Source organism: Spea bombifrons, chromosome 9 (genome assembly GCF_027358695.1).
Source record: "Spea bombifrons isolate aSpeBom1 chromosome 9, aSpeBom1.2.pri, whole genome shotgun sequence".
NCBI classification, from domain to species: domain Eukaryota; kingdom Metazoa; phylum Chordata; class Amphibia; order Anura; family Pelobatidae; genus Spea; species Spea bombifrons.
Genome location: NC_071095.1, coordinates 20,252,053 through 20,267,560, shown reverse-complemented (window position 1 = coordinate 20,267,560; position 15,508 = coordinate 20,252,053). Strand labels below are relative to the sequence as shown.

Sequence of the window (15,508 nt, the reverse complement as noted above, 5' to 3'; positions counted from 1 at the left end):
TGTTCTACGCCTTCTCTGTAATTCCCTTCTTATCAGACTTTCTCCTTTGTACGCAACTTTCAAAAGCTCTCTGAAAACCCACCCTTTTCAAGAAGCATACAACCTTTCCTCCTGACACTCTCAGCCATCATACTAATCAAGCCATCAGAATGACCAACAACCTCAACAGATCGTCGGGATCCTATCAACTCATTCCCATCCAAGCATTCCTTTCCGACTGTTTCACTTCCCCCTCACCCGGCTAGAAGAGGGCCCTCTTCTCTTTATGTTCCAGTTTGTTGTTGTTGTGTGTGATTTTAAATGATTCCACTAGCAGCGGCTTAGAGGATCCAAGATTGAGAATAGACTTTATACATACATAAAAAAGCAATACACAAACATATTTTTTAAACATTTTTAATATAGTATATAGCAAATCTGTCGTTCAGAAGGTTTATTACTTTGTGTGTTTAGGTGATGTTATATCACTTTACATCATATATATGGAGGATTTAATTCTCGTTCACTCACTCTTCCAATTCAATCGCTTGCTAACTCATAATAATAAGAAGTAGACTGGCCAACTTGTAAAATAAAATATAAGCGTTTAACTTCAATTTTCCAGGGACCATCAATCACAAAAGTTGACGTTTTTCAAACCGCTTGTGTTCAAGCAAGTATACATATAATTCCTGCCCTGCTGTTTAGGCTTGAGGTTTAGAAAAAAGCTCAGTGGAGACATTAGCAGGGTACATCATCCTCAATTCGCATTGCCCTTTATTGATATAAAGACCCTGGTGTTCCTTTCAGGTCTAATTAGTATAATATAGCATTTTGGTACAAAAATACAGACCAGAAGCCCAGTGCTAGAAGCCAGGATGGCGAACACCTCCACAGTCACCATGTTTTTTCCTTTAGTACTGAGATAGGCTAGGATGAAGGTGATCCAGACGCTACAGAACATTAGCATGCTGAAGGTGATAAATTTGGCTTCATTGAATATGTCAGGCAAGTTCCTGACTAGGAACGCAATCATGAAACTAAGGATGGCCAAAAATCCCATGTATCCCAGGACACAGTAAAATCCAACCACTGAACCTTCATTACATTGAGCTATTATCTTATCAACTTCATCAGTCATGTTATAGGAAGGGAATGGAGGCGAAATTCCCAACCATAAAACACATATTATAACTTGGACAAGAGAACAAAAGATCACAATTAAATTAGAAATCATGGATCCAACCCAGTTCCTCAACTTACTATTCGGCTTGGTGGCTTTGAAGGCAACAAATACCGTCACAGTTTTGGCCAATATAGAAGAAACAGAAATGGTAAAGGTGATTCCGAATACTGTTTGTCTGAGAATGCAGGTGACCCGGAGAGGATGGCCGATGAATATCAAGGTACAAAGAAAACACGCCTTGAGAGAGAAAAGGAGTATGAAGCTGAGACTTTGATTGTTGGCCCTCACAATAGGGGTGTTTCGATGTTTGGTGAAAACCCCCATAACTAGGCAAGTGAAAAGAAAGAGTAGAACAGACACTGTGGCCAGGGATATACCCAAAGGTTCTTCGTACGACAGATACATTATGGTTTTATGGATGCATGCGTCTTTATTTATGTTTGGCCATTTATCTTCTGGGCATTTTAAACATGTTTCCATATCTAGAAATTGTAGAAAACATACACAGTATAGATGGACAAGAAACAAAACATGTAAATGTAAAAAAACAATTAAGAGAGCAGGATATACGTCTAACATTAGCATGACCAAGGTATATTCCTACAGGGGAAGCTAGATCACTGTATCCATCAGCAGACTAGTAGATAGGAAGCTTATTGTGTCTCCATCCTATGTTTGCTAGACCAGTGGATGCCTTTTCACTTCAAGATAAATATAGGGGAATTTAGACCTAGGCACAGAAGAACAAGAGGAAGCATTATGAATTTATAGAAACTGACTTTAGACCCTGTATCAGGAATTACGTATAACCTTGCAAGCACAACCTAACTCAATACCTTTACATTAGATTGCTGTAATCTGGTTCTTTACGATAAACGAACAAAGGCATCTGTATGACTGTGCCAAACATCAGCTGGAACTTCATACTAAAATGTCAGAATGTAATGATCCAAGCCATGTGGCTGAAGGCCAACCTGGGGTTTGATGCGTGATCCTAACAGCCGGTCTGTTTCTTATCTTTGTTATGTCTATAGCGGTGGCTATTAATACTATGTCAAATTACATCATTAAGAACAGCTTATCAGTCCTCTATTGATCAGTCCTATGTTTATATTCTATTAGTGTTTGTTAGTATTTGTTTTTTGATGTTTCAATTCTGCAGTAGGTAGGGGTATCTAACATTTTTTCCCCATAATTTAGAAATTGTACAATGAAAGCAAATGCGATCTGTTCTCATACTCACTTGTTTGGTTCGATATCTCACCCTCCGGACAGGGAACGCAGTCATAGCAGCAAGCCATTTGCCCTTCTTTGGGGGACTTCCTATACCCGGGAAGGCACGTTGCTTTACAGGTTGATTGAGGAGTCTGGTTACGGTTAAATAAGAGAAATAGTTTTAATAGAGGTCATCTATATTTGCCCTGTTTTTTGTTTATAGCTGCAGTGTGTGACCACACCAGTCCACAAAGTAGAGCTAAAAGAACTCAACTTCTCTTGCATCGGTATTTATTTCTGCGAGAAGTGGCTTCCTAGCACGACAATGTGTCAACGCTCACCTGGTTAAAATACGGGCTCCACCTTATCAGATGTTCATCAATTACTACTTGTTGGACAGAATCTCGCTGTTCGGACCTTCCGACTTTGATGGCATTAAGAGTTTGGTTAGGATAGACAATCCAGTTTAAAATATCAAATTCGGAGTTCATGTCTCCACTCTCATCAAAGTGAACATCAGCACCTGCACTGTTTGTGAAATGGACATCTTTCAAATATTTATGGAGCTGTAGAAATAATGTTAAATATGAAATACCATTATAGCTCTTACAAAAAAAAAAACGGAAAATGGAAATGTTATATGACTATGCTGTATTTTTTCCTTAGTTTTATATATCATAAAAAATAAATTATATTAGAAGTGACCCCTAGTATGTTTTTAAAACATTAAAACAGTTCTTCTTACAAATAGATCCTAATTTGCAGAACAACCTGGACAACTGTTTCTGGAGACATCATTATTATCAGAACCGAGTAAGATACAGCCAAAAAGTTTGCAAGCATAAAATCGAAATAACACAACAGCCGTTCTCATACATCGTCAGTTTGGCTTACCTTCCAAATTTGTCCATTATTTAAATCGTCCTTTAGCGTATTACTCTGAGAATACATTCGATGTAAGGCATAGCCCAAAACATATACAGCATTATATATGGTGTAACTATATACTGAATTTTCTCTAATATATGGATAAGATGAATCAGAAATATTTTCCCTCCCAGTACATGCATCATGGGTTTTCCCATTCCAGTTGCAAAAGAAAAGCTCCCACCACACATTCTGGATAAAAATATCATTTGGGTATAGATCTGGATTCATCTTTAGTAAAAACGATTCGAAATGTGGAATTTCGGTTGAGTGAAGAGTGAGAGCCAAGCTACCATTGAATGGCTCAAAGCTCAAAAAGTAATAATCAAGTCCAGAGGATAAATCCCACCGGGAAGATATGATCCAAACTTTTTCAGAGACGGGAAACTGATATAGAATAAGTTGTAATGTGAGCATATATTCACGATCCCCATATAAAACTATGGCGTCAGGTGAAGAATTAAGTAGAGCGTTCAGGATTTTATCTCTGATCTTTTCGTTCGATGCATCGTGGTAAGGGATGAATTCTAGGAATGCAACGCAACCGCCGGATTCTGTGAGTCCTCTTTGTAGAATTTGGCTGGCTTTCAAGCCAGGCTCATTGTCTGAAACCAAGATACCTATCCAGGACCATCCAAACTTCATTATTAGTTTTATTATTGCCTGGTACTGAGTAATTTCATTAGGAACCGTGCGGTAGAATGAAGGAAACTGAATTTTATCACTCAGCTCTGGGTCCATAGAAGAATAACTGATCTGCGATATAAGAAATGTATTCGTTGACAAGAAGTGGTATTTGGAGTCATATGTTGTCTTACTATACTATTTTACTATATATACTATATATACTATATACTATACTATTTTATTTTAAATAATTACTCTTATGCGGTTCTGCTTATGATCCATGTTCCAAATTGACCGATATAATGGAAACATAGAATTCGACAGCAGATAAGATAAGGTTTGATGGCCCATCTAGTCTGCCCGTTATTTCTGCTATAAAGACTTAAGCCTTATTCAGTCCTTGGTCTTGTCCTAGATTCTGGAGCCATATGACTATCCTATATATATATATATATATATATATATATATATATATATATATATATATATATATATATATATATATATATATATATATGTTTTAATTCTACTAGGTAAAACCCATAAGCATTCATCCAACGTACATTCCTGATCAGTCCTATGATTAACCAGTGACCAACTAGACCTATGTAGTTCAAACCATAGGTATATCCAACTATAACCTTCTTACTTCTTAAAACAATGTAGAGTTAAGAATAAATCAAAATATTACAATATATATACAATATCTTATCACAACATCTATTTAGTGTTTTATGCTCTTAGTTGATTCCAAAGATTTTCTTAGAGGTAGGTTATTTTCTAATTTTTGCCACCCATTAAAATTTACCTGCGGGACCTTGTAGAATCCAAACATCCTGGCCAACAAGAGAGAAACTTTGGAAGATATTCCATCAATAAATCCCACCAAGCTCGGCACATTTCCAGAACAATAGTTAGGTACTGGAAATAGAGTTCCATATAAAATCTCAAACATTCCCATCATTGCTCTTTCTTCTGCAGAACAAGAATCCATGATATGGAATCCAAGCGTGATATTGGGAAGCAGCTCCTTATTGTTGTTAATTTCGGTGACTGCAAATACAAATGCTAAGAGATTCCAGTAGTTTCTTATGTTTATCCTGGAAGAAAAAACATGTAAAATAAAATCATCTTAGAGAAATTTGACTATGTTGAACAAGTAAATTATTACATACTGACAAATCAAGGTCAAGCTTGTAGCCACGTCTGCGTACAAAGTTCCCTATTCTTAGAAGATCCATATTAAAAGTTTTTCTAGGACATCATTGCCTATTTTTGACTAGTTTTCCAAAAAAAAATAAAAAAATATATATATATACAATTATCCTACAGATATATAAAACGGAATGTAAAACACACAATAATAATAATACACTTAACAGTAACTTGCGTAATAACCCAACTATCAAGTATATCATTGATCGAGCGTTACCCTTCTGACAGTGACGTGACGTGGGTAAAAGAGGAAAATGCAGAAGGAGAGTACAAAAGGAAACAAGCCTGAAAAGAAAAGGTGGTTTAGATTATAGAAGTAAAAAAAAAAATGTTAAGTGCGTTGAGTAAAGCACTTTATTTGAAAATATTAAAATAAACATTTCATTTGCATAAAAAAGCAGTACTTATGGTATTCAGGCAAACTAATATCGCACTCGTTTCTAGGTTCGGTGGCAGATGGGTTAAAAGTGAGAACGGGATCTGGATACCTGTGATGATTATTTAGCGTGAGGATTGGAGTAAAATGTTGCATTATAAGATCAGTCCCGTGTCCAAGCCAACCTATTCAGGTACACACTGATATTATACTGGATATATGTTAATTTACTTTGCTTTTTGGCTGTTTCTTATTTTTACCCTTTAAAGGGGAATCATATTACAAATGAATGTCTAAATCACACAATTCGAACTGTTTTTTTTACTCACACATACATCTGTCCTTTAAGGGGTTAATTATACATAATTGTTCTGTTTTAACCCGTGCATGTACTACACAGACATGATGCAGATATGGGCAATAAGGATGGAGAGGTAGATGTAGCTCCCTTTTACTTCTTTCAAAGTTACTGCAGTGGGCTTTCAATCTTTTTACTGTTTTTCAGTATATATAATACTTAACCCTTAATGTTACACAGGTGACAAGTGACATTATAAGATGAAAAAATTTACTTACATATGATAAAATGAAATTTTAGGGGTCTTAAATAAATCAACCAATACCTACTGTATAGAATACAACTGGCATATTCACAGAAAATATTAACCCCTTATTTTTTGTTTATTTTTTAATACAGAAACTAGCACTCATTATTGTTCATGAGGCTTGTGGAAGTCCATAGTCTTTGAGGCAATTGAGAAATAATTTATAACATGATTGCAGTAGTGAAAAATGAATGCATTGCCTCAAATGTATTCTTTGTTCACCTGTATTTCAAATGCCGTGTTGTATTTAGTTAATATTTAAGTTACAGATGCAGAATTTTCAAAATAATTTAAAAAATGGAAAATGTGATGGTTGGCTTATCATATTTAATGTATAATTGGCAAATTAGAAAAACCTTACCTTGAGTATATACATTTTAAATCATATTAATATAGTTTGAGAGGTCAATTCAACTATGCTAGCTTTGCATAAACGAATAAGAAAAAAAATATTATTGGTAAAACAGGGACACACACACATATATATATATATATATATAAAATATATATAAAAAGAAATACAATTGCTTGGATTTTGTGGTGTAGAACAGCCCTGCTCCTGAACAGGTTAACATCTTGAAAAACATGCATCTTGAATGCAAAAGGCTTCCCGTCTCCTGATACTGAAAGGGTTAAACAGCAGTAGAAATGCTTTCTATTTCATTCTACATATCTAAAGCAAAAAAAAAATGGATTAAATTGCAGAGTCCTTGAATCCTGATATTATTATTATAGTATACTATATATGTACTTTATAGATTGTAAGCTCCCATGAGCAGGGTACTTTTCTCCCTTTGTACCGTTATATTAAAATATATTAACCTTAACGTCAAATTATATTTTTATCAATTTTAATGTTATTGCTAATTTTCACTGTCCCCTTTTATAAACAGAGCTACTGAATCCACTGCAGTGCAATGTCAAGATCAACATATGATACCTCTCCGTAAGTTACTCACACTTGACAAACTGCGTCCGCTCCATAAGGTATCTTTTCAAATGTTGACTTCACCTTCATTACCGTTGTTCTAACGGTAAGAATTCCTCCGATAATGAAGTCACCTTTCTGGTAATAGCGGTCATTGTGCGGAAATTCCAGATGACAGCCAGACTTGCGCAAACTGCCAACTACACGGGGAAGCAACAGCAAAAGTAGCACCGCATGGAAGACGCTCCACATTTCTGAGATCGGGCAAGGTGACCCTTGTGAATCTCAGATAGCCGCCAGGCTGACGAGGGTCAGTGAAGAAAAGTGAACATATCTGTATCGGTATAGAATTGCGTACCAAGGACCCAGAAGCTGTGGTTGACACACGCTGACAGAGAATGACACGAGCGATTTGACTCTTTTAAACTATGGTAATCTATTAACAGACCAACAGGTATGTAATTTACTCAATCTTAAACTGGAGTAAATTATACATTACAAACAAACGCAAATAACAGTTTGCTGGTCTATCATTTTGTGTTCTGAACAATGTTCAAAAATATACGGTTGAAAAACACGGTGGAAAACAATACCTGTCATAAATAATCATAAGTCATAGTTTACTGAAAACCTGAAGATTGTAAATAATATTAAAAAAAGAATACAATCTTATTTCTAAAACATTGATAAAGGGGTCTACCTGGTCACACAGGGTAGGGGGGTCATGGTCCACCAGCCTATTAGTATGTAGGTTATTTATTTTGGTGGGTGAATTACGCTATTGCATCCTGATGGGATGTTGTGGGGTCAAAAGATGTCTTCTTTGGCGGTCATCAGCCAACCTTTCCTTTCCGGCTTCCCTTGGTTAATTCTCTACTATTTAATGTTTATTCAGAATGTGTTTGCTCGCAAAAATGGACATGGGAGTTATCTCCGGCAGGTGTACCCTCTGGGCTAGGACTCTTGTTCAAGAGAAGAGCTGCCTGTTGGGTTTGGTATCTGGTAGGATGTTTATGGTTGTTTGTTTATTGTTGTTTGCTGGCCTCTGGAGTAAAATAAATAATAATAGTAAAGTTGTGGCCTACACCCTATGCACAAGATCTGGTGTTTGGTGTTATTTAAGCAGACACAAGGTAGATGGTGGACTATGGGATATAGGCCTAACAGTGGCGTCGTCAGTGGGGGGGGCAGAATGCTGTGCCCCCCCCAACTGAAATGCTGCCTTTTTTTCCAACCATGATTGATGTGGAGGAGAGAGAGAGGGACGCCAATCGGTCACTCAAGAATAAGTTTTCAGCAACCGCTCGGCGCCTCTCACTCTCCTCCGCGAGACCTCTGTCTTGGTCACTGTGCCGGCGATTGGTTGATGACAGAGGAGGACCCTGCAGGCGACCAATAGGCTCACTCGCACAGCGCCTTTTTTAACTCCTGAACGGCGAACCTACGAATTTCTACTCCCGTTAACCCCTGTGATGCTGTGTAGATAATGGGAGTGGAAATCCGTAGGTTCGCGGTCAGGGGTTAACTTGGTGCAACTTGACCGACAGAGACCACTGGTCTCCCTGCTCCAACAGTTACAGGTGTACTTCATTGGTTGATGGCAGAGGAGGCCCCTGCAGGCGACCAATAGAGTTGCTCGTACGGACATTTTAAATCCTGGTGCCAAAAGCTGCTGCGTAGTCTGTGACACCGTATTAACTCCTTATACAAAAAAACTGAAAAAACGAAGAGAAAAAATGAACACGAAGAATGTACACGAATATTCGCCCGAACCAAACAGAGGAACAGTCAGATATTTGTGGAATACAAAGATACCCCCCCCCATGAAGACGAACACCAAGAGTTGGACGGCACCCAAGTCTAGTTTTACCTATAATGCTGAGTTTTATGTGAATTCCAATTGATCTATACCTTATGTCACAAACCGGGTCCATACAGACAACTGTAATGAACCAAAGCGCCCAAAGCTGGAGTTCAGGAGTTGTTGCACAGTAGCAGAGTTGGACAGGGCCTGGCGCAGGGCGTCTGCACTCACCAGGTGGGCATCTGGGGTTGTGCAGCCACATACCAGCGCCCTGACATTGCAGCTGATGAAGTCCAGAACAAAGCAGAACTTGGAGGCATCCTGCAGGCACCCTGGAGCAGGCATGAGACATACCACTAGAATCATGTGCAGGATGCTGCAGGCTGGGAGTATGGAAGCTAAGCAGAGTATCAACAGAAACATAGCAAGCAAGGAGGACCGAGCAAGGAACATAGGAAGGCAATACATACATGATATAGGGCACAACAAAGGACAGGGAACAAGGCAAGGAACACAGGGGATGGAGTGAGGAGCTGGAATCCTCGGACAACTTAACTGGGACATGGGGAGAGGAGAGAGGAACCGAAATCCTCAGATGATTCAGGGTAGGAGGGCAAAGGCACATAAGAGACAGACAGACATGAATACAGGAACTAGCCTAGGACTATGTGATAACAATTGGAGATTCCGTCACATCATATGGCCATAGAATGCTTAGCTCACCACTACGCCAAAGAGCAGAACTAGAATCCAGGAATCAAAAGCACAGAACAGAGCATATGGAAATCCAGGAATGGATTACAGCAAAACATGGGAACTGAGGCAAGGAAGGGAAACAGAGATATGCAGCTGTCTTATTCAGTTGACCAATATCTGCAGTGCTGTCTCCATGTGTTGTTTATTTGATCTGTACCCTCAGTGCTGAGTCTACGTGTGATTTCCAGTTGATCTATACCCGCTATGCTGGGTTTGTGTGTTCTGTTGATCTATACCTGCAATGCTATGTTTCCATACATTATTTAAGTATACCTGCAAATACAGGGTTTTTAGACATCTATCTATACATGCGAATCCAAATAAAAAAAAATAACTTGCACCCTGAAATCAAGGACAAAGGGAGTTATTATTGTAACAAAAGGAGGCTACATAATGTTCATCTTTCTTTAATAAATTATTTTGATATTGATGAGCAGCCCCACCTGCCACACAGGTGCCTTATTAATGGTTTCCAAGAAAAGGCTTTAAAGATTGCACAAGAGTCTCACTGCATTGAAAAATGCAATGCAGTCCCACGGATTCAGCTGCTTGATAAGTAATATCGCCAGCCAAAGCAATAGTTAGGTACCAGAAATGCAGTTCCATTTAAAAACCCAAAATAATTTTCATGGCTCTTTCTTCTGTGAAACAAGGTTCTATAATAAGGAATCCAAGCTTGATATTGGGGAGCAGCTCCTTACTGTTCATTTTGGTGACCGCAAACACAAATGCTAGGAGATGTTGTTTATTATGGAAAAAGGAACTGAAAGACTATCTTAGAAGTATTTGACTTTGTCGAACAAGTGAATTATTACTTAAGGACAAACCAGGGTCTAGACTTAGAAGATCCAAAGGTGGGTTAAATTGTAGTAGTTTACAAAAAATCCAAAACTTTGTGATCATCTAATACCCAAAAGGCACTTTAAAATTTGTGTTGAATTCCACAGAAGCTATAATGATAACTCTTACTGTGATTTTTTTTACTACATCTATTAGAATAAAGCGCATTTCATTTGCATTGAAAAAAATCAGCATTTATTCTTATATTTGTTTTATGTCATAATTTTACAAATTAATTCACACAATTTGAACCTTTTTTTCTTTTTAATACTAAAGTGTTTAATTCAATAACCCCCCTCAACACACATCTGGCCTTTAAAGGGTTACTTCTACATACCTGTTCTTTATTCACCCCATGCATGTACTACAGTAAGGATGAAGAGGCAGACAGAGATCCCTTTTATTTATTTCTTTCCAGTTTGCGGTCGTATTAGCAACCCCTTACAATCGTTCTCTAGCGTTTGTTTTATATTCTTTCAAAGCCACTTTCTATGTAACAGTAGGCTTTTAATCTTTTCACCGTGTTTTAGTATATAATATATGTGATATAATATATTGTATAATCCTATTTAATGTTACACAGGCCATGAGCGATATATTACAATAAGAAAAGAAAACCTATTTAACCATGATTTATGCAATTTAAGCCAGACATGAACGCAAATATATAACACAAGCATATTTTAAAAACACTGAATTAAATAAGCAAAAAGAAATGTATTTGGACTCAAATAATAAAAGATAGATAATATAAGATTTATTTTTTTTTATATATAAAAAAACTGTTTCAAATTCCTACTGGCAGAGTTTATTTTTAAGGTACTCTTTGTAATATTGAAACATTACTGTAATTGGCGTAATTAGAGTTGGTTAATATTTTAGATATTCATTTATACAATTTGGAATTTTGCCGATTGATTTCATCTCCGCTGCGGGGAATTACTTTTTTTTACATGCAAGATGCTATAATTATTAAATATTTTTTATAACATGAATTTATAACATGATTGCATTTGTGAAAAAATGAATGCATTACCTCTATATTAACCCTGTGTTAACCTATATTTCAAATGCTGTGTTCTGCAGCTCTGTGGTCGATATTTAAAGTTAGAGATGCAGAATACCAAATTTGAAAAGAAAAAAAACTAAATGCAATAACGGAAAATGTGATGCTTCCCTTCTAATTATTTAATCTATAATTGCCAATTTAGAAAAACATTCCTTGTATATATTTAAAATTATATTAATATATTATGGGGTGATAATTTCAGCTGTGCTAGCTTTGTATAAATTGTAAGAAGCAGACCTATCAAAAAAATGTATTTTTTGTAGGGGCTCCAAATAATAATTTTAAGCAAGAAAATTGATAAAATTGCAGAGCTCCTGAATCCTGATATTTAGAGTACTTTTTGTACCCATTATTATAGTATGTGTCCTTGTACTATGTTTACCTTATAGATTATAAGCTCCCAAGAGCAGGGTACTTTTCTTCCATTGTACCAATATCTACAAATTAACCTTAATGTCAAATTATATTTTATTAATTTTAATTATTTTCATTGACCCCTTTTCTAATAGCACTACTGAATCCACTGCAATGTAATCTAACACGCCTTACTAGTTGGCAGGAACAACCTATAGGTGCTATAAAATAAAAATGATACACATGTATAAATTACTCACACGCGGCAAGTTGTGTTCATTCCGTGAGGTTTCTTTTCAAATGTTGACTTTATGTTCATTAACAACGTTCTAACAGTAAGAATTCGTCCAATAATCAAGTCCCCTTTCTGGTAATAATGGTCATTGTGCCGAAATTTCAAATTACAGCTAGACTTGCGCGAACCGCCGACTACACCAGGAAGCATCAGAAAAACTAGCACAGCACAGAAGATCCACATTTCTGAGACTGGGCAGGGTGACCCTTGTGGATCACCGATGGCCACCAGGTTGGGTCAGTGAAGAAAAGTGAACATATCTGTATCGGTATTGAATTTTATATACCGAGGTTCCAGAAGCAGAGGTTGACACACAGTTTTAAACTATGATAATCTATCAACAGACCAGCAGATATGTAATTTACCCAATCTTAAATTGGAGAAAATTATACATTACGAACAAACGCAAATAACAGTTGGCTAGTCTATCATTTTGTGGTATTTGTGTTCTGAACAATATTCAAAAACACGATGGGAAAAAAATGAAAAAACAATACCAATCAATCATCATTGATAATTTGTTGAAAAGCTATTGAAAAGATTGTGTTTCTAAACATTAATAAAGGGGTCCCCCTGGACTCAAAGGGAAGGGGAGTCATGAACGTCGGCCTAGCAGGCTATTAGTATGTGGAGTATTTGTATCAGTGGGTGAATTGCAACACTATTGGAGCCTTGTATGAACAACCGTTCCTTCCAACCCGCCCTTGGTTAATTCTCTACTGCTCTTTGGTTATTCAGAATATGTTTTCTTCATAGGAAGGTTCTCTGTTTGGTGTATCTGTTCTCTTTTAGTCACAGCTCTGAAAGGACCCCTGGCCAGCTCAGAGTTGCATCACAAATAACTTTTTGGTCGCAAACAGACTTGGGAGTTGTGTCCGGCAGGCGTGCCCGCTGGGCTAGGACTCTTATTTAAAGTGAAGGAAGAACTGCCTGTTGGGTTTGGCATGTGGCAGGGTGTTTATGGTTGTTTGTTTATTGTTGCTTGTTGGCCTCAGGATTTAAATATTAAATTATAGTAAAGTTGTATCCTACGCCTTATCCACAACATTGGGTGTCTGGTGCAGTTATTTGAGCGGAGAAAAAGTAGATGGCGGGCTGTGGGATATAGGCCTAAACAGTCATGTAAGCATAAAGCCAATTAGACTCACCAGTAATCCTTGTGCAGAAGGGTTTGATAATGCTGCTGTGGTCAAAAGGTCAACATATACCCCTGTATCCCCCTATATCCCAAGTCCCCCAATCAGCCTGCCTGGGTCACTTCTGCCCCCTAGTAAGCCTATCTGTGCCATTTTTGCCCCTAAACACTCACTTACAGATTTCACCTGTCCAGGGGGCCAAGCATCACCGGGGTGGGCTTGCAGACGTCTATGCTCCCCGACGCCCACCTAACGTGGGCACACAGCTTAATGCCGTGGCATCTGCGCATTGTCTGAGGAAACTCTCTTCCTGCCCACGTTCCTGCTCCCCCAGGGCGGAAAAACAGTTTCCTCATACAGTGTGTGGGCGCCACAGCAGTAAGCTGCAGGCCCACGTTAGGCCACCGCCAGGCCACCGGGAACCGCCCTGATGAGTGGCACCTAGGGCAGACGGCCCCTTTCAGGTACACTACTGGGCAGCCTGCTGGGACAGAAGTCCCAAGCTCTGTGTACTAACCGCGGCTGTGCGATCAAAGCCATCCGCATGTCTCTGTGCGCTCGACTGGAGGTGGGGCTTGCTGGGGGTTGGATTTAAAAATCCGGCACTGCTCAGCGCTGGCACCCTGTTGTGGTCCTGCTATTCTGTTTATTGAGTTGGAGCACGTTTGCTGTTATTGACTCTTGGGCTTGTCTGACTACAATAAAGAAGGGTCCATTCTGTGAAAGTTACCACTTCAATACCAGATACCAGACAGTAAAAAACAATGGAAAACCCAGTGTAGCTAATTAACCCCTTCATGACAAAGGCTGATTTTACTTTTTGTACCCTTCGTGACAATGGCCGTTTTAACATTTCTGCGCTGCTCGTGTTTAGCTGTAATTTTCTTCTTTCCCGTTTACTGAACCCACACACATTATATATTGTTTTTTTCAGGACAAGAAGGGCTTTCTTTAGAAGACATTGTTTTATTTGTATCATATTATTTACTATTAAAAAAAAGTATAAAATATGGTGAAAAATGTAGAAAAAAATGACTGTTTCTAACTTTTAGTTGAAAAATCTTTTACTCATCTATAAAAGGTAATGAAAAAACCTGCTAAATAGATTCTACTATTTGTCCTGAGTTTAGAAATACCCAATGTTTTTATGTTTTTTTGCTTTTTTCTACACATTATGGGGCAATAAGTACAGGTAGCGTTTTGCTATTTCAAAGCCATTTTTTCCAAATCTGGTAATTCTTCCCCCCATGTGCCATTTCGGGTATCTTTGAAGCCAGCCAAGGCAATTTACCCCATCAAGTCATATTTTTTTGAAAACTAGACAGCCCAGGGTATTCCAAATGCTAGTATTTTAACCCTTTCCAAGCACTAATTCTACCATCAGCCTTTGTCAAACTTTATGGTAGTTTTTTTGCATTTGTTTTTCACACACATTTTACTTCAGGTATGAATAAACAGGTTCTGGTATATGTCACTATCACAAAACACCCCAATATGTGTTCAGCAACATCTCCTGAGCGCAGTGATACCCCACATGAATGATTTTGCCTGGCTGTTTGGGGGCAAAAGGGCCACATTTGTGGCATGCGGCGCATTTTTCAATATTGAACTTTGGCGTTTGGCGATCCACTGCCCATGCCCTATTTGGTACATCTTTGAGCCGGGCCATTTCAGTGTGCCCAACAAAACCATATATTTTTGAAAGCTAGACACACCAGGGTATTTTAAATGCTGGTATTTTAACTCTTTGCATGCACACATTTTACCACCAGCATTTTTTCAAAGTTTGCAGTAGTATTTTTGTGTGTGTATTTTTCCCCCACATACCTATGTTATGTATGAATTTACAGCTCCTGGTATATGCCGCTGTCACACGACACCCCAATATGTGTTCAGCAACATCTCCTGAGTACAGTGATACCCCATATGCATGGGTTTGTCATTTTTTGGGGGAACTAAAAGGCCACATTTGGTTCGTGTGCATTTTTCTAATTGGAAATTAGATGTGTGGCCATCCTTCCCCCCGTGTTAATTGGGACCTTGTTGAACCCGGCCAATTCAATTTACCCCATCAAATCATACATTTTTTTAAAGTAGACACCCCAAGGGCATTTAATATGCCAGTATTTTAACTCCTTCCATGCGAGAATTGTTTTAAGCTAATGTGCTAATTTTAGGACTTGCTCACAAAAATAT

The 15,508-nt window shown here is 38.0% G+C and overlaps 1 protein-coding gene across 1 annotated transcript; it reads right to left on the bottom strand.

The window, feature by feature from the left end:
* Window positions 1-719: 719 nt before the first annotated feature.
* Window positions 720-13,602, bottom strand: LOC128504349 (vomeronasal type-2 receptor 26-like). Its single transcript, XM_053474383.1, has 7 exons — window positions 13,522-13,602; window positions 11,507-11,546; window positions 4,743-5,002; window positions 3,677-4,063; window positions 2,722-2,946; window positions 2,409-2,532; window positions 720-1,647 (listed from the first exon to the last, which is right to left on the bottom strand). Exons 1-7 carry the CDS (start codon window positions 13,600-13,602, stop codon window positions 740-742), a joined length of 2,025 nt encoding a protein of 674 aa, XP_053330358.1. The 3' UTR covers window positions 720-739.
* Window positions 13,603-15,508: the final 1,906 nt, after the last annotated feature.

Excerpts from the sequence above, each read along its gene's own strand:
- LOC128504349 (XM_053474383.1), bottom strand. The coding sequence starts at position 13,602 with ATGCGCAGATGCCACGGCATTAAGCTGTGTGCCCACGTTAGGTGGGCG. Across the intron at positions 5,003-11,506 it reads GAAATATAGGTTAACACAGG|CATTTGTATTTGCAGTCACC; the intron begins GTTAATATAGAG and ends GGAATCTCTTAG. Across the intron at positions 2,533-2,721 it reads GGAGCCCGTATTTTAACCAG|ACTCCTCAATCAACCTGTAA; the intron begins GTGAGCGTTGAC and ends AACCGTAACCAG.